Raw genomic sequence first — 18,974 nt, 5'->3', positions numbered from 1 at the left:
ATACAGAGAATGCAAACACCTACCTTTAAAGCTTTTAAGCGAGCCTGTTCTTCCTCTAATGCTGCCTGCTTTTCCCTTTCATCCACTTTGGTTAGAGACAGGCCAGTACTTGCCAGGGAAGAGACTGCGTTGGAAAGTGTTGTTGCCCTAAAGTAATTGGACAAAGGTAATTTAACTTTTTTCAACCTAGTTATGAAATGGTCTGGCAACATGGCCATGGATAAGCACTACAATTATGAACTTACCTTATGGAGAAAAATCAGTACTTCAGATGAAATACTCTACCCATAGGATTATTAGCAATTAGCTAATTTATACAAACATTCACTGCTTTTTAAATTGTTAGACTTTGGAAAGGGTTCACAATAACATCAAGGGACACTGCTTCTTCCAAGTTCCAAGGGAGGGAACCAATGCAATTAGGAAAGAGCTCATATGATCCCAGGAAAAGCCTGATGGATAAAACGTATTGAGTTTCTCATAGGAAATTACTCTGCTAATTGATAGCCTAGGTTTTGGCAATACTTCTACAGGAACACTAAAATATGAGTACCTGAAAAATAATGTGTGTCTAGATGTTTCCCTTATAATAATACACAAAGATGATGTTCTCAGAGGACCACAGGTTCCTTCAAAGGAAGATCAATTTTATTTCAGTCATCAGTCCACCTGGCACCTCCTATCTGCTAGTCTTTTGCCAACCTAGAATTTCCTTTTCAAACATATCACACATGCACAATGCATCATCTCTAGCTGGCAGATTCACAGCAAGTCACTTCCCTTCCCTTATATATTCAAAACCTTATCCATACCATAAACCCCAACAACATTAAATTCCCGAGTGTCAATTCTAAGCAACATAAACACACGTAATAAAGAGTTCTAACCTGAAGAACTACTCCTCAGTGACCTTTACTCATTTTCCTTTTATAACACACCAAACATCATTAATTTCTACTCTAAGCATAGAAGTGGCAAAACTATTCAAATTTTATGTAAAAGCAACTTATAAAGATACAACTTAGAAGACAAGGGAGGAATAATATAGTTGTGATAGAAATGCAAGAAACCCAGCAAATTTTATGATGAAAAAGTATGAAGTTAAATAAATATACCTGAACTACTTGGGTATATTTTTCATTGCTTTCTCAAATAAGTGAGCCATATAATTTGGCTTATGCTTCTAAAGACCTACCAGAAAATTCAAAGAACAAATTTGAATGAAAAATACTAAAATCCAGTAGTAACATTTTCCTTTAAAAATTACTTAAATTTTGTTGCCACAAAAAAAAAATAGTTCTGAAACAATCAAAAAGTCTAAAGAGAAGGAAGGTTCTCATTATAAATATTTTACACAAGATTTTTTTCAAGCTATTAAGAGATAATCATCATTAAAAAATATGAGAATTACTCAAGTCACTACCCAACACAAAACTCACATTACACAGTCAATATGAGATGACCTGTGCTATTTTCAATTTGGTAGGTTAACTGGTTTTAGTCTTGGAAATCAGCTCAAAGCCCAACAGACTGATTAAATGTCAATAATCAACTACATGAATTGGCATTAGAGAAATATGATGAAATTTGATGTCAGACATCATAGGTTTGAGTCCCAGAATTAACTACTACATACATTTCACTGGCCTATAGTGGGGGTTAATCAAATTTGTAAAGAAGCATCTTATAATTACAAGATACCATACAAATCAACGCATTATCACCTTCTTTAAAAAAAAGTTTTATTTATTTATTTTTTAAATTTATTACTTTTTTCAAGTTTTATTTTAAGTGATCTCTACATCCCATGTGAGGACTGAACTCACAACCCCCAAGATTAAGAGTCGCATGCTCTTCTGACTGAGCCAGCCAGGTGCCCCAATGCACTATCACCTTTGAGAAAAACACTGACACTATAATACAACAGCAAACCATGTGATCAGTGTTATTATCTTAAGAGATGCTCACATCTATTGAAGATCAGGAACTATTCCAAGAATTTACATGTATTAACCCATTTAATCCTTGGCAGCAACTCTATGAAGTAGATGCTATTAAGCCCATTTTATGAAAGATTACTCAAGATAAGGGGAAGCAAGCTGGATTTATCAACTCTCTCAGAAACATCACTCCTGTTCTTTGCCCTACGAAGAATAACATACCTGCTTGCAGCTGTAGAATCTTTGATTTTCTTTCCTTCCAAGGAAGCTAAATGTTGTTCCAAAGCGTCAAGAAGACTGCTCGGGGCCTAAAATTGTACAAATATTAAGATTTTCCTGATAATTAGGCCACTGGTCAAAAAAAATTAAGTATCATCTAACATATGAGAGTAACAAAAACACATAGGTATATTCCTCATGAACTAATAACAGTGGAGTTTTAGCTACCAAAAATAAGCACAACCTAGCAAGGGGTATTAATAAACATAATCAAAAATATAAAAACTGAGACTATATAAACATGAAACATTAAGAGGTTCCTGTAAGTAATTAATTCTTTTAATATTTAACTTATTTGAATTTTAAATTAAGAACATACTTATAAAAGCTAGACATATTGTTGGGCACATTCCTTGTAATTAATAAATACTTGCTGAGTAACTGGAAGTGTGCAAACATTATTTCTGAATAGTTATTGATAAATGAAACTACAGACCAGCATCAAAAAAATGCAAATTAAAATCACAATGAGATATAATTTTTACCCACTAGAATGACTAAAGGTTTTTTTTTAAATTTTATTTAATTTGAGAGAGACAGAGAGAGCATGAGCAGCGGGGGGGGGCAAAGGGAGGAGAAGTAGACCCCCTGTTGAGCAGGAAGCCCAACGCGGGACTCGATCCCAGGACCCCAGGATCATGACCCAAGCTGAAGGCAGACGCCCAAATGACTGAGCCATCCAGGCATCCCTAGAACGGCTAAAGTTAAAGATTAGCAGTATCAAACACTGGTGAAGATATGGAACAAATGGAACTCTTATACAATGTTCGTCGATATTCATCCACCTTGAAAAAGGATCTGAATTTTTTTTTTATGAAATTAAATATACACCTAGCTTAACTACCTAATTCCATTCCTAATTATCTACCCAAGAGACATAAAAACCTATCTCCACAAGAAAAGACGTGTCCAAGAATGGTTTTTTGTTTGTTTGTTTGTTTGTTTTAAAGATTTTATTTATTTATTCGACAGAGATAGAGACAGCCAGTGAGAGAGGGAACACAAGCAGGGGGAGTGGGAGAGGAAGAAGCAGGCTCATAGCGGAGGAGCCTGATGTGGGGCTCGATCCCATAACGCCGGGATCACGCCCTGAGCCGAAGGCAGATGCTTTGTGCCACCCAGGCGCCCCCAAGAATGTTTTAAGTAGCTTTATTTACAATAGTAAAAAACTATAAATAATCCCCAAATCCATCATTTGGAAAATCGATAAACAAAACTGTGAAGTCACACAATGAAATACTATTCAGCAATAAAGAGGAATGAATTAATAGTACACTCAATACATGGACAGAGCTCAAAACACTACGATGAGCAAAAGCAGCCAGATACAAGAAAAATATTGCATTGATTCCATTTACATTACACTTAAGATCTGATAAAATTGTGCTATTAGAAATCAAAACAGTGATTTATGGAGAGGACTAGGGAGTGACCAGAGGGGACCTGAGAACTGGGGTGATGGAGCTGATCTATATATTAAACGGTGTGCTGATAACACAAATGTTACAGTTAAATCATATTTAGCTCAATTTTGTTTTAAAAAAACAGACTGGCCTTTAATGGCTATATATCAAATCTTAATATGAAGAGCTAATTATTTTCAAAAGGAAACCTTTTCAGTGAGCTGAAAAGGAATTGCTCTCTTCTTTCAGTGAAGCAAATGCATCAGTGGCATTTACTTGCCCCAAATATTCTTTAGGATTTGAGATAAAGAATTACTGGATTACAGGAATCTAAATCTCTCTACCAATTATGACTTGAACAATTTCCTTCATTTTGCATTTTCTGTCTACATACAAGACCTTACTTTAGTACAAGAAACAGTAGAAAAACAAAGCCAAAAATATTAGATTATAACATTAACTTCTATGTTGAACTAAGAACACATGTGTGCCACATGAGTTATCATCTCAACAAAATGTCTAAGTCTCCCAAGAACTCTTGTCAGAGATGATGATGAGAATGTTGCTGACAGTGATTAACATTTAAAAAGCTGTTATAGCACAACAGGCACCATGCTAGCTACCTTGTATGTAATTACTGAGTCTATGAGAAGACACTAGTATTATATCCATTTTACAAATGAAGAACCTGAGACAGTACAGTGAAATATAAATATCCTGCCTAAGATCACATATCTGATATATATAGCAGGAGCCAGCATATGGTCTAAGGTATATCTGACCCGAAAGTCTAGATATTTAGCTACTATGCTACAGAATCCTAAATTAAAACTGGGCTTTGAACTAAAGGAATGGTATAGTAGTGGCTAGCTCCACCAACATAAGAGATGAAGAGATCATAATGTTAAAACAACAGCCAGCAATGTATCATGTTAAAATCTGTCAAGAAAAATCACACTGATCTCCTTGACAGTAGGAGCTGCATATTATTCATCTTTGTACCCTTCACACCTAGCAATACAGTGAAAGATAGCAGACAGTGAATTGATATTATAGCAATATACTTACCTGTGAAAGGTCTGGTATATCACCTCTGTCAATTCCAACTTGCTGTAAAAAGCAGAAGCATTGTATTTAATAAACAAAATTATAATGAAGTATTAAAAATAAAATTTACAAAATGAAATTTATGGCTAGTACTATGAACAATATTCTAGACAGACATCTTTAAAACCAGATGAATATTTAATCTCCAGAGGTATCATTCAATATTTCCAAGGGCTTAGATGTTTTTAATGGCTCTGAAAGTTATAAAAAGAGAAGAACTAGAGCTGGAAATTCAATTAAGACTATTAAGTGACCATCTCCAAGTCTTCTGAGCACCTATTTAAGCTACACTGTCATAATCAGTAAGCCCAAAGACTGTCCTATGAAAGAATATTTTATTTCTCACATCATATGGAGCAGATGGTATATTTTATCTCAGACCAGAAGAACTGGAGGTAAATGAAGGCTTAAAATTTAAGTTAATAACTACAACTATCAAATGCAAAAAACATAAGAGGCTAAAGGGAAAAGTCAACAAATTAAAGTACTTAAAGAATTTACTGGAAACATAGTATAAACTACTTTCCTGTTGTTTTAGTGTATGACTGACCCAAAAGAAATGGGAAAAAAACGTTGATTTCTCCTTGAGAGATACTTCAGACCAATATAAACCTCAATAGACTTCATAAAATAGCTAACATACAGTTATTTTCTTCAAAGGTCTCATTGTCCTGTTCTATCCTATTCCATCTGCTATAGAATGAAATACCACTATGGTAACAGAGCTAGAATCACAACTTGGTAGTTCCAGATTAACTACTTTGATATAACTGATCAATTACAGACTAGTCATCTTCCAAAATTATCCTAGCAAGACGTCTCTACTGGTGATGGGTAGAGGTTAGAGAAAGGGAAAACAAACAAAACTCTTTGAGAGTTACCTCTGTGCAAGTAAGATAATGCCTGTATGACAATGCCAGAAAATTATTTTTTTAAAGCAGGGTTTTATTTAGCTTTTTATTATTTTTATTATGATTTCTGGCAAAAGATAAAATCTTCAATAAGATGTTCTGAACAGTTTAAACATCTTGAAAGTAAAATATTTTTGTCTAAACTAATTAAATCCTTCAAGTATTTTATTTGCCAGAATGAATGAACTATGTTGTTCCAAACACCATTTAGCTACCTGTTAAAATCCTTTGTACACATCAATACAGAAAAGAAAATCACTTAGAGCAAAAGTTCTCAAAATAGGACATCTGTTGGATTCTGAACTGAAGGTTATAGATTACTTTCTTTTCATAAGAAAATATAAATATTAATATAAAATTCCTATAAAATATGTTATTAGATTAAATATCCTTAAAAGACCATTACTGACATTCATTTGCATTCCAGTACGTGCTTTCTCAAGGTGGGGAGAATAAAAATAATAGCAAATGTCTTCGGACACAAACTAGAAGTCAGATACTGTTCTAAGCAATTTTACAACAATCCAGTGAGGTAAGCACTACTGCAAACTCCTTTTACAAAGGAGGAAACCATGGCATGCCAAGATTAAGCACCTGTACCAAGAGGTTATAGCTGAAATCAGGGTTCAAACTCAGGACATAAGCACCCAAGTTTTTAATACCCCACTGCAGAATTAAAAACACACTAGGGAACATACATGTTTTCTAGGTATCATGGGGAGAAAATGTGGAGAGGTTATCAGTGGATGGCTAATAAGAACAATTTCTATAGATTGATACAGATATGTTATTATGAATCATCTTAAAGTTCATCATTCTAATGAGCTCACTAAAAAATTAAAATGTTGGCTTAGACTAACGTTTTAAAATATTCTGTGCTTCCTTATAGGAAAAAAATCTCTTTTGAGGAAAATTTTCTAATTATATTCACCATTATTATATTAGACTGAGTAATGAAAAAAAAAGTAGGAAGAACAATTTAAGTAAAGTAGTATAATGCTTTCCTAGAAATACAGAAAATTATTTTTTAAACAGATTTATAAAATCATCCTATAACCTACATTCATGGTTTTCATAATCAATGATAATACAAAACACTATGAACTACGACACTAGCTGCAAGCCTCAACAGAGGGAAAAGACTTGCACTCACACTGAACATTCTCAACCACATAACAGGATATACATGCTAAAATACATCACTAATGCCAATCATAAAAATCTCTGCCACCATTATGTGCCACCTACTTGATTTTACAGAGAAATAATTTACAAATAGATGACCTTTCAATAATCAATACTGAATTAAATATACAGGATATATCTTATTCAATATCACATCATATTCATACCACAACAAAGAATTCAATACAGTATACAGATATGACTGAATATATGCTTCATTATATTTAAGATGTTTCTTTCATTTGGATAATGCCTTATTTCTTTAAAATCTACACTTAACAAAAAAAGCAAGTTAAGAGACACAGTCAACTTAAGACAGTTTACCTCTGCAACTTTGAGAAACTCTGAGATTCTTGTCATCCTAGTCAGGAACTTCTTATAGATGTCGAGACCTTCTTTGCACTGGTTCTTTTTCATATCAAAATATTTTTCTGCCAAAAGTAAATGTAAAAATGCTTTTATTCACATCAAAACAGAACACTGAAAAAGGAAAAGGATTAAGTAATAGCTCCAAAGAGATCATATAGGTGTCTCAGAGAACATACTCAGCCTATAGGAAAACTATCAGTGTTAAATTAGCTTAGACATTTAAAGCAAATTAAACAAGAGATGCTATTTTATTAAAACAGAAAAATCATTTGACTTCTCCCATATTACTAGTTTGTTCTATAGTATTTCTTCCCTCACAATTCCCTGAAAATAATCTGCATTTTTTGTTAATATATGTTATACTTTTCATTTAAAACAGCACTAACTTCTACTTCCAAATATTCTTACTAATAACATATTAAGATGGCAACTTTACCATGTCCAATGTCACTTGGAAAGCTCATTTAAGCTTATGATATGAACACCAATAAAGAGCTTATTTATGCCAAATCATAGCGTTTTAGACTGACTTCCAAAACTATGTAGAAAACCTTCTATCTTTTACTTGTGAAGAAATAAGCCCAATTTCCCTATCTCCATAAATTAAAGCATTCCTAAATAAGTTTGTGAATAAGCCTATAAAAAGCAAACTTAAATAAATGTTTTAAATGGGGAGGGGAGAACAAGTACAATGGAGTGAATGCATTTGATATCTGACACTTGATACTTAGGTACTCTTTGGAGACTGTTAACTTGTCTACTCCATCCAAGTCCCACAAAAAAAATGATCATTTCCAGGCAAAATTAACTGCATTCTATATACACTGAATACACACATTCTTAAAATGCCTCAAAAATAAACGCATTCTAAAAAATGTTTAATGCATTTAAAATAATTATCACTTTTAAAATTAGGCTTAGAACAAATATCTATTTTATAATTAAAATTCTTTATGGAGTAAATTGTGAGGCAGAATGATTCTTCTGGGAGAGAAAAAAGTCCAACTTAATTATAAGGGGATTTTTGTATTTTTAAAAATAATAAAACTGATAGGAAAAAACCACAGATATATCTAAAAAACAAAGTTCATCTAGGGGTACCTGGGTGGTTCAGTCGGTTGAGCAGCTGGCTCTTGGTTTTGGCCCAGGTCATGATCTCAGAGTCCTGGGATGGAGTCCAGCATAGGGCTCCCTACTCAGTGGGAAGTCTGCTTGGGGGTTCTTTGTCTCTCTCCCTCTTCCTCTGCCCACCCCCTCCCCATCGTTTGCATGTGCATGTGTGTGTGCATGCACGGACTCTAGCTCTCTCTCTAAAATAAGTAAATCTAAAAATAAAATAAAAAAAAAAGATCAAAAAACAAAATTCATCCAGCCGAACATTCTAGTTGTAAAAATAAGTATTTAATCACTCAACATACATAATCAGGCATAAAAATCTTTTCTCCAAAGAAGCAAACTGAGGACTTCAGAGGGGAGGGGGTGGGGGAATGGGATAGACCGGTGATGGGTAGTAAGGAGGGCACGTATTGCATGGTGCACTTGGGTGTTATACGCAACAAATGAAGCATCGAACTTTGCATCGGAATCCGGGGATGTACTGTATGGTGACTAACATAATATAATAATAAAATAAAATAAAAAATCTTTTCTCCAAATAAACTGTTATCATCAATTAATATCCCAATGAGTGGTTAGGCTGCTCTAAATAACAACTCAGACAATATTTATCAATTGGACACAAGATAAAAAAATAAAATGTTATTAACTACAGCAATACTGGGGGGCATGGATGGTTCAACTGGTTAAGCATCTGCCTTCAGCTCAGGTTATGATCCCAGGGTCCTGGGATTGAGCCCTGCACTGTGCTCCCTTTTTAGTGGGGAGTCTGCTTCTCCCTCTCCCTCTGTTCCTACCCCTGGCTGTGCTTTCTCTCTCTCTCTCTCTCTCTCGCAAATACATAAGATCTTAAAAAATAACAACAACAAACTATAGCAATATTTACCCAACAGGTTAATAATTCCTTCATTGTATGCCGCAAACAGTCTAATGGCATCTTTGAAGAGGAGCATGAAGGCAGCATTTATTACCCCATTTGTAAGTTCATTACTATTAACCTGGGGAAAAATTAGAAAATAAGATGAGCTAATCTTACATATTAAATGACAAAAACTTCCTTCAAATTAAAATACAGTAAACTCAAATATTTAGATGTATTAGAGAAAAAGACATTTATTTCTTGCAAACAGAGTTACATCCAAATAGTGCAAAAATCTGTCAAAGAGTTCAGATACATGCACAAGCAAACAAAAATTCTGTAACTTTCAATTTAATTCAGAAATAAGTCACAAAGAATAAAAAAAACTCTTTAACTTCTGAAATTTTTGGCAATCACCAAGGCGCTAAGCTAGGTAGAAGAAACATTTTTTTTTTAAAATACACCTTTTTCCGGTAATAAACAGACTTACCTTCAAAATGGCTATGATAATATTTCTATTGCATATGATTACTGGGAAAATTAAATGATATACTGATTGTAAACAGCACAGTACCTCACAAAGATTATTATTACTGAAATTATGATGCAACAAAACAACCAGCACCTATTTGTCTACCAAGAGTACTAGAAATACCTTTAGTTTTATCTCAAGAAATGAATCAAAGGATGAACCAATTAAGTTGTTTTTAGATATAGAAAAACATAAGCACAAAGCTGAACAGTAAACAACAAACTGGTAAATACTTGCAAAATATCTAACAAGGTTTCCATTGCAGAGAATCCTAATAATAAAGCAAATGACAGACGATTCACATAACATGTTGAAAAGACCACCCCTGGGAGGTAAATTAAAATAATCAAATTAGACTAGAACTATCCTTTCTTCAGCACCAGACTAGGAAGTACCAAAATAATCAAAACCAAGCTATTACTCAGGGCAAAAAGAATGAAGAAAAACAGGCAGCTGTTGACAAATGACTGGGCTTAATCCTTTCGTAAGTTAGCAATATTTATTAAAAATTTAAATGTTTATGTCCTTTGATCCACCAAATTCTTTTTCTAGGAATTAACCCTATAGAAAGAGGTTTATAAATATGTAGATAACACACACTAACACACAAATAATATTTAGTATGTCCCCCTGTTTTTTTCCCCATTCATTTTCTGAATTAAAAAAAATAAACAAACAGAAAAACTCTAAATTTCTGCCAACAGGAAGATCAGGTAAATTGTTACATGCAATGAAGGACAATACAGACACTGAAAAGAACACACAGTGTTATAAAAATATTCATAATACAGGTGAAAAAAGTTTCGTGGTTGAACCCTCTAATGAAAACCAAAATAAAGCTCCGTAGTTAACCAATCCCCCTGTGTCTTCCACACTAGAGATCAGCATACGTTTTTTGTAAAGGACCTGAATGTATTTTAGATTTTGAAAGCCATAGGGTCTCTGTCACAACACTCAACTCTGTTATGACATCAAAAAAGCATCCATAGATAGTATGTAAACCAATGAGCCTGGTTGTATTATAAAACTACTACTATAGAAACTGAATCAAAATTTCATATAATTTTCACCTGTCAAAAATATTCCTTCTTTTAAAATTATTTTCAACCACTTAAAAATATAAAAATCATTCTTAGCTCACAAGCCATATAAAAACAGGCAGTAAGCCATAGTTCAATAACCTCTTCTAGTCTATGAAGCATCTATAGAATTCACTCATTGAATGTTTACTGAACATGCACTCTATGTGCCACACACTCCTGACAATGGAGATACAGCAGAGAAAAAGCGGACTTGCTCCCTGCCCTCAAGAAGTTTAATAGCACAAGTTAAAGGAAAAATCTATTTGAGTATGAATTTTCACAGTTTCATTCACTAACTTGCACTTATAAGCTCTAAAATAAAATGTCTAAAGATAGATGCCCTCCAAAAAAACAGACTTGAAAATGCTAACACCTAACATATTACGAACAAATGACAAAGCTGGCAACTTGGTTTAAATAATGGTCACTGAAACAAAACTTTCAGGGAACACAAGCTCTTCAGCAATAGCTATATATGTAACTACTGTTACAAGTATACTTGAACTTCCCTGTATTTGTTAATAATTGACATGCTCTCAGTCCTACAATACACACAAAAGTAAAATATTAAATTGGCTATTCAGAAAGAAAATTTTTATATATTTTTAAAATCTAAAAACCATTATCAAAAGTAAGTAGATTTTCGGATCAATCCCTTCACCTCTCCATCATTTTCTTTAGCTAGTACACCCTATAATTCTAAAGCTAGAGAGACACCACCAAAGAAATCAGAGCAAAGATAAAAAAATCATAAAAATACAAAGTAATCTGACTTGGGACAACATCTATAGAAAACTGTTAGCCAAACAGGATACTGTGAAAAAATCAGAGTATGAAAACTTGAGAACAAAGACTCTGACCAATAATATATATATATTAAATCTTAAATTTTTATAAAAGCATTTGTGCAATCAACTTACATTAAAATCAAGAAGGGCATCCATTTGATTTTGAATAATTGGTACAGTTTTTAGGAGTTTTTCTGTGTTCATTGTTCGCATAACACCATCAGCCCTGTTTTTAAAAAAAAAAAATTGTTAAATCTACATTTTAAGCTCTCATCTCGTTCTCTATTTAAATGAGAGAGAACAAGTTGCTATGAAACATCACATATTTTTAAATCATTATTGAACCTGACACTTCAAGCAAAAGTCATACAGAAAATGCTCTATGTCCAACATCAAAGAGCTAAAAAAAAAAAAAGGTGTAAAAACATGAGACATAAAAATAAAAGCTTACATTATACAGCCAGACTTACAGCCTATTTTTCACATGAGGAAATCAACTGATCCTCACACCATTCATGTGTGTAAAGGGCAGTTCTACAGATTTTTTTTTTAATTAAAAAAAAAAAAGAAATCATTGGCCTCAAATCACTAACCGGTTAGGACATGATGGAGCCAGGAGTTGAACTCAAGTCGTAAGTACTGCTTTATTTAAGGTATTTTATTTATGACTCAAACACTAATGACCTGTAAGCCATTAAAATATGTGATACTTAAGAGGAATGATTTTTAATATTCTGTTAAAATTTCCAAAAAGATTTAAATATTGCTTTAGATATTTCTAAAGATACAAGAAATATTAGCAGTATCAGAAAACACTAGAATTTTACAAAAGTGGTACCAAAAACACTAGATAAGAGGTACCCGGGGCTAAGGTACACAATGAACATCAGGCTCCATTTTAAGGCTTTGGTGCATGTTTTTCAAATCCTCACAAAAATCCTATACATATTTTCCCATTTTGTTGATGATGAAGTTCCAGGTTCATTGAGAGTATATGACTGTCTAAGGTCAGAGAACTAATAGGTGGTAAGGTCATTATGGAAACCCAGGTGTATTAGACTTGAAAACAGTGGTGTTTATAACGTTTTGTCAGAAAAACATTCACTTCCAGAAGAGTGTGCAGACGTCTAATTTACAAATGACCCACACTTACTTATAAATAGCCACTCCACCCTGGGCTACCCCTTCAATCACAACCCCAGGTGCCAGAAAAACAATTAAGCTATGTAAATCAAAAACAGTACTTTGCAAGACAAAAATGAGTTTAAAAACACACACTGGACTGCCTTACGTAGGCAACTATTACCAGCCTTAGTCCAACAACTCTTTCTAGTAAAAAGTATTAATCCACGGATGACTGTTTCCCGTCAAGTACTATACTCCACTAGTTGCTACTAGCTGCTGCAGCTTTGCATGAAGACACCACTTCCTCTTTACAACCATTTTTTTATTCTCATATACCTCACTCTCATTTTATCAGTCATCATTAGTATCCTTTTAGTTCTCCCTCCTCTCCTTGCTAAAGTCATTTCTGACCTGGTTATTTCTTCTTTATCACAGAAGACCTGAATCCTGGCTCAATTTTTCTTGGTTAATTTCAACATCTACATGGACAACCAATACAACATCTTGATCTCAAAGTCCCTTGACCAGCATCCCTATTCCTATGGTCAGATCATGAGACCTTACTGCCCACAGAAACCACATTATTCCTACTCCCAGCCCCAACCACCGGTATGAAAAATAGATAAAATTTAGACACCTTATCCTATGACAATAACCCTTTAACCTCCCAGCTGCTTTGGTCAAGTACCCCCATGGCAAAAACTATCTAACTTCATCATGAACTTCAATGTATCAACTCCCGCCACTACCCTTCTCATTTTTAACTTCCTCCATCTAGCTTAGAATTTCACAGATCATTATCATAATCACTACCTTGCAAATACTCTCAACTCTCTAATAATAACTTGGCAAATTCACAATCCTGGCTAAGCAACTGAGTGCTGGTAAAGAAAACCATGTAACAGAGCAAACTAGTAAAACTCTAAATTTCATTATCATCAACCCCAAATGGGGACTCATCACTGCCAGCAATCTTCTTAGCCTTCTCTGGTGAATTCCTGTAAGTACTTTCACCCGTCTCTCACCCATCCTTCCCCGCCTCCCTATGCTCAACACACAAACTCAGCTCATAACTCCTAAATATTTCACTCAGAAATAGAAAATGACAGACATTGTCTAGTCATCTCAATAACAAAACTACATCTATCTGGTCTGGTCCTACTCAATGGAGGAAATCTCTTTCTATGAAATAAAAATATCATGTACAAGGTCCTCTGACTCCCACTCTGTCACAATCCTTTGGTTGTCCTCTTTTTCTCTAAAACACAACTGTCTAACAGAACTATCTGCAATGGTGGAAATGTTCAGCATCTGCACCATTCAAGATGGTAGCCACTAGTCACATGGGGCTATTGAATATCCAAAATATAGCTCATGCAACTGAAAAAATGTATTTTGTATTTCATTTTAATTCCTATGTGGCAAATAGCTACCATACTGGACAGTGCAGCTCATTAATCTCTTCTTTTATACTACACCATTCCCATGAACATGCTGCCAAAGTCTCTAAGATCACCATTCTTTAAACACACACACTCCACCAAAATCATATTCCCATTCAGCTATCATTTGTCTTGCAAAGCCAAGCATACTTCTCAAAAAGAGTTCTACACTCACTTTTCATTCATTATTCAATTCATTCCAATATAGGCCTCTCTTATCAACTCCAGTTAAATTGCTCTAGTTTAGGTCATGTAGTAGAAATTCCATGTTGCTTTTCCAATGGGTACTTGTCTAAGATTATCTGACTAGACTTCTCACAGTCTTTTCACTATCACTTTTTCAGTCTTTTGTGGCTCCTCATCCTCTACACATCCTCTAAAATACATGTTTTGTATCTTAAAGTGTTCCTGGGCCCTATGATCGATCTGTCACTCCAAAGACAGAAATCACCAAGATGCCAACGATATACTTCTACTCCTAGGCTAAAACTCTCAAGTTCCAAGTTAGTATATCCAATTGTCTACATGATATCTCACCTTGTACAAATCACAGGCATGTCAAAAATAGTATTTCCAAAACTAAATCCTTAATTTTGAACCACTATGCCCAACCCTACTCCACTCCAAAATCTTCACAGTAAAGGGTGCCTATCTCCCCAGTGACTTACACCAGAAACCATGGGGACAATTTTGATTCCCCCCCTCACTAGACCCCACATCTTTTCTTTCCAAGGAACTTTAAATTTCTTAAGAAAAATCTTAACAGTTACCAAATGCTTAGAGTTTAAAAGACTCAAATAATTCACAAACACAAGGGCTTGAATATGATTCAGAACAAATACATAACAATTCATATTCCATGCAGAACACCACACTTTATGACTTTAAAGTACTTTTTTATTATTTTGTTCAATTAGCCAGCACATAGTACATCATTAGTTTTTGATGTAGTGTTCAATGACTCATTAGTTATATGTAACACCCAGTGCTCATCACCACACATGCCCTCCTTAATACCCATCACCCAATTACACCATCCCCCTGCCCCCTGCCTTCTGGAACCCTCAGTTTGCTTCCCAGAGTCCAGAGTCTCTCATGGTGTCTCTCCATGATTTCTTCCCATTCAGTTTTCCCTCCCTTCCCCTGTGGTCCTTTGCGCTATTCCTTATGTTCCACATATGACTGAAACCATATGGTAACTGTCTTTCTCTGCTTGACTTATTTCACTTAGCATAATACCCTCCAATTCCATGTCGATGCAAACAGTAGGTATTCATCTTTTCTGATGGCTGAGTAATATTCCACCATATATATAAACCACATCTTCTTTATCCATTCATCTGTTGAAGGGCATCTTGGCTCCTTCCACAGTTTGGCTATTGTGGACACTGCTGCTATGAACATCGGGGTGTATGTGCCCCTTCTTTTCACTACGTCTCTAACTTTGGGGTAAATACCGAGTAGTGCAATTGCTGGGTCGTAGGGTAGCTATTTTTAACATCATGAGGGACCTCCACACTGTTTTCCAAAGTGGCTGTACCAACTTACATTCCCACCAACAGTGTAAGAGGGTTCCCCGTTCTCCACATCCTCCCCAACACTTGTTGTTTCCTGTCTTGTTAATTTTTGCCATTCTAACTGGTGTTTGGTGGGATCTCACTGTGGTTTTGATTTGTATTTCCCTGATGGCTAGTGATGTTGAATATTTTTTCATGTGTCTGTTAGCCAACTTCTTAAATACATTATAATTAAATTCAGATACTTGTTTCTCAAATAAAAAAGCAATGGATTAAAGGCTGGTCATCCATGTCCTTATTTACAGAAAATACCTAGATTATTCCATCTTTTGCTTATTATGTAATAGTGTGTCTTGATACTTTGAATCAAACCAATTTAGAATTCAAGATAATTCAACATTAAGTTATACTAGCAAAAAGTGGAATGTTAAAAAGAAAACATAAGGACTGATGTTTAATAACCAACTGAAAAGATAAATCTACAGGCAATTTATTGGATTCACTTTCCATAGAACCATTTAATATAATGTTTACAAACTGACCTAGTCATGTTTTCAAAAACTGCTAACCACCGCGGTAAGTCCTGAAGATATAAATATGACTAAGGTTATATTGCCCTCATGCAGGTGACATGTTACATAAAATCTAACAATAGAAACAAGATTTCCTCAAAGAAATGATGTTTGGGTGAATTCTTGAAGAATGACTAAGTATTTACCAAAATAACAAAAAAGAGGCTTTATTTAAAAGAAGGCAGTACTCTTAAGCAAAAAGCCATTAACCGTTATTGGGCAATAATTCATCTTAATTTTTTAATATCCTATATTTCTATTAAAAATTATAGTTAATCTCCACCTCACTTTTTTAATACCAAGATATATTCGAAATGAATCAAAGACTTAAACATAAAATACTGAATCCCTAAATATATACAATGAAAACATGAATAGGTATTTTGGGGGTAGAAAAGCTCATTCTGAGTGTCCATAAAAAGAGAAAAGCCAGAAAAATAAAGACTACAATTTTGATCACATAAGATTTTAAAACTTTTAATAATGTTTAAAAAAGAGAAAAATATTTGTAATTCATGACATTTTCCTAATATACAAAAAGCTTATTTGTTGGAGTGCTTGCCATGTGCTAAGCATTACATACAATATTTAATTCTCACTACGATCCTAAAAGACAAGTGCTAATAACATCAATGTTTTACATTTTACAGATGAAATAATTCAAAGCTTAAATCAAGGCTTCCCCATTGTACCAGAAAACAATACAAATGGGTTATATATGCACCAAGACATTAATCCTTAACCCTTCAGCCTCAAGAAGCGTTCTTAATTTAACCCACTGTCCTGTACAAATAGTATCAGTTTATGCTCCATGATGTGGAAAAAACTAGCAAGGTGATAGATATGTAATAAAAAGATCCTGTTCTTAGAAATATGCACTGAAGTATTACAGGATATAAAACTATAAAAAGGCATGAGGGTATGTAAACCGCTCTCAAACGGTTCAGGGAAAGAAAAAAAAGTACATATACACACAGAATAATTAAGTAAATGTGAGAAAATATTAAAATCTGATGAATCTGAGTGAAGTGTATAAGAGTTACCTATATTATTCTTGCAGCATTTCTGGAAGTGAAATTATTTCAAAATAAAGTTATTTTTAAAAAGTCAGCAAGCTGGCTGTAGTATGTTACTAAAATTCTTCATCTAACTGGAATGAAGCTAGAACTCAAATCTAGATTAATCTGACTAAACAGCTTGTTGAGGGACGCCTGGGTGGCTCAGTTGGTTAAGCGTCTGCCTTCGGCACAGGTCATGATCCCAGGATCCTGGGACTGAGTCCTGCATCAGGCTCCTTGCTCAGCAGGGTAACCTGCTTCTCCCTCTGTCCTGCCACTCCCCCTCCTTGTGCATGCATGCTCTCTGACAAATGAATAAACAAAATCTTTCAAAAAATAAAATAAACGGCCTGTGAACTTAATCTTAACATTAAACATAATAGGAAAGAATAAAATACCCAATAGGGTAGGGGGCAAAAGATATTGAAAGGCAATGAACAAAGCACGAATAGCATTTTAAGAGAGAAAGAGGCTCAGTATCACCATTTATTGAATAATTCAATCACTCAATGTAAAATGAACACCTAATGCAATACCTTTTCAAGAGGATGGAAGAATACAGTGAAAGAGGTGTCTATAACTGTACTTAAGTCAGGAATTCAGTACAATTTTTATAAAAGGCAATTTGGTGTTTTCTAATAAAATGTTCAATGTATATATATCCTTTAACCTATTGGTTCTAAGAATTTATTCTATAGGAAACTTCACTTAAGAATATAACAACTTCTGGGGGGATGGGGTGGCTGGATGATGGACACTGGGGAGGGTATGTGTTGTGGTGAGTGCTGTGTATTGTGTAATACTGATGAATCGCAGACCTGTACCCCTGAAACAAATAATACATTATATGTTAATAATAATAATAAAGAATATAACAACATGCAAAAGGATGGTCAATGCATTGCTTTTATAAAACAAAAAAAGAGAGTAAATCAAATGTTCATCTAGAACATCATCCTATAGCCATTCAGAAGAACGAAACAGATCTAGAAGTACTGACTGAAAATATTTAAAATATTTCAGTACTGACTGAAAATATTTAAGTGGTCTTCAAATAACATAATCCAATTTGTTACATGATTTTATGTGTGCCTTCATACATATATTTATTTCTATTTATAGGTTACATATACCAAACACGCAAAATTACCGTAATAAATAAAACTTTACTATTTACCCCACAAATCCTCTCCAAAGCTAAAACAGTTCACTGACGCTTAGCCATGATAAAATAAATTTTAAGTGCTGTCACATATCAACTTACACCCTAATGTCCTATATTTTTTTTCTTATTTATACAATCTGATATATATATGTGTGATACATATATATGTATTTATATATGTATGTGTATGTATCTGTGTGTGCTTGTCAATTTTATGCTTCTTGGTTCACTCAATTATGGCTCCTTGATTCACTTTCCTTTCCCTTTAAGGGTAGTTTCCTTTAAGTCAATACTAAATATATTGTGCATAATCAAGGGCTGTTCTCATCCAAATAATGAAAGTTTGCTCTATTAAATACAGAGTACAGCAATTCTCCTCAATCTCAAAACTAGCCCTTCAGATTAGAAAAAAAAGTTACTATTTTAAAAAATCTATTAATCTGAAATCTACAAATATCTTGAAGATTAGTTTTACTGAACACACTTTACAGTGAAATATTAATAGAAGTCCAAATGGAAAATGG

General features: G+C 34.1%; 1 protein-coding gene across 15 annotated transcripts in view; it reads right to left on the bottom strand.

The window, feature by feature from the left end:
- PICALM (phosphatidylinositol binding clathrin assembly protein) overlaps window positions 1-18,974 on the bottom strand; it is a 99,821-nt gene that overhangs the window by 39,930 nt on the left and 40,917 nt on the right. For all 15 annotated transcript variants that reach the window (XM_019797592.2, XM_019797595.2, XM_019797594.2 and 12 more), the window contains exons 5-10: window positions 11,704-11,797; window positions 9,197-9,308; window positions 7,150-7,256; window positions 4,691-4,732; window positions 2,163-2,248; window positions 24-147 (exon numbers count right to left, since the gene is read on the bottom strand). In XM_019797592.2, the coding sequence (XP_019653151.1) occupies window positions 24-147; window positions 2,163-2,248; window positions 4,691-4,732; window positions 7,150-7,256; window positions 9,197-9,308; window positions 11,704-11,797 (565 nt within the window). The remainder of the gene's footprint in view (window positions 1-23; window positions 148-2,162; window positions 2,249-4,690; window positions 4,733-7,149; window positions 7,257-9,196; window positions 9,309-11,703; window positions 11,798-18,974) is intronic.

Source organism: Ailuropoda melanoleuca, chromosome 8 (genome assembly GCF_002007445.2).
Source record: "Ailuropoda melanoleuca isolate Jingjing chromosome 8, ASM200744v2, whole genome shotgun sequence".
In the NCBI taxonomy this organism is placed as follows: Eukaryota; Metazoa; Chordata; class Mammalia; order Carnivora; family Ursidae; genus Ailuropoda; species Ailuropoda melanoleuca.
This window is presented reverse-complemented; position numbering and strand designations above follow the sequence as displayed.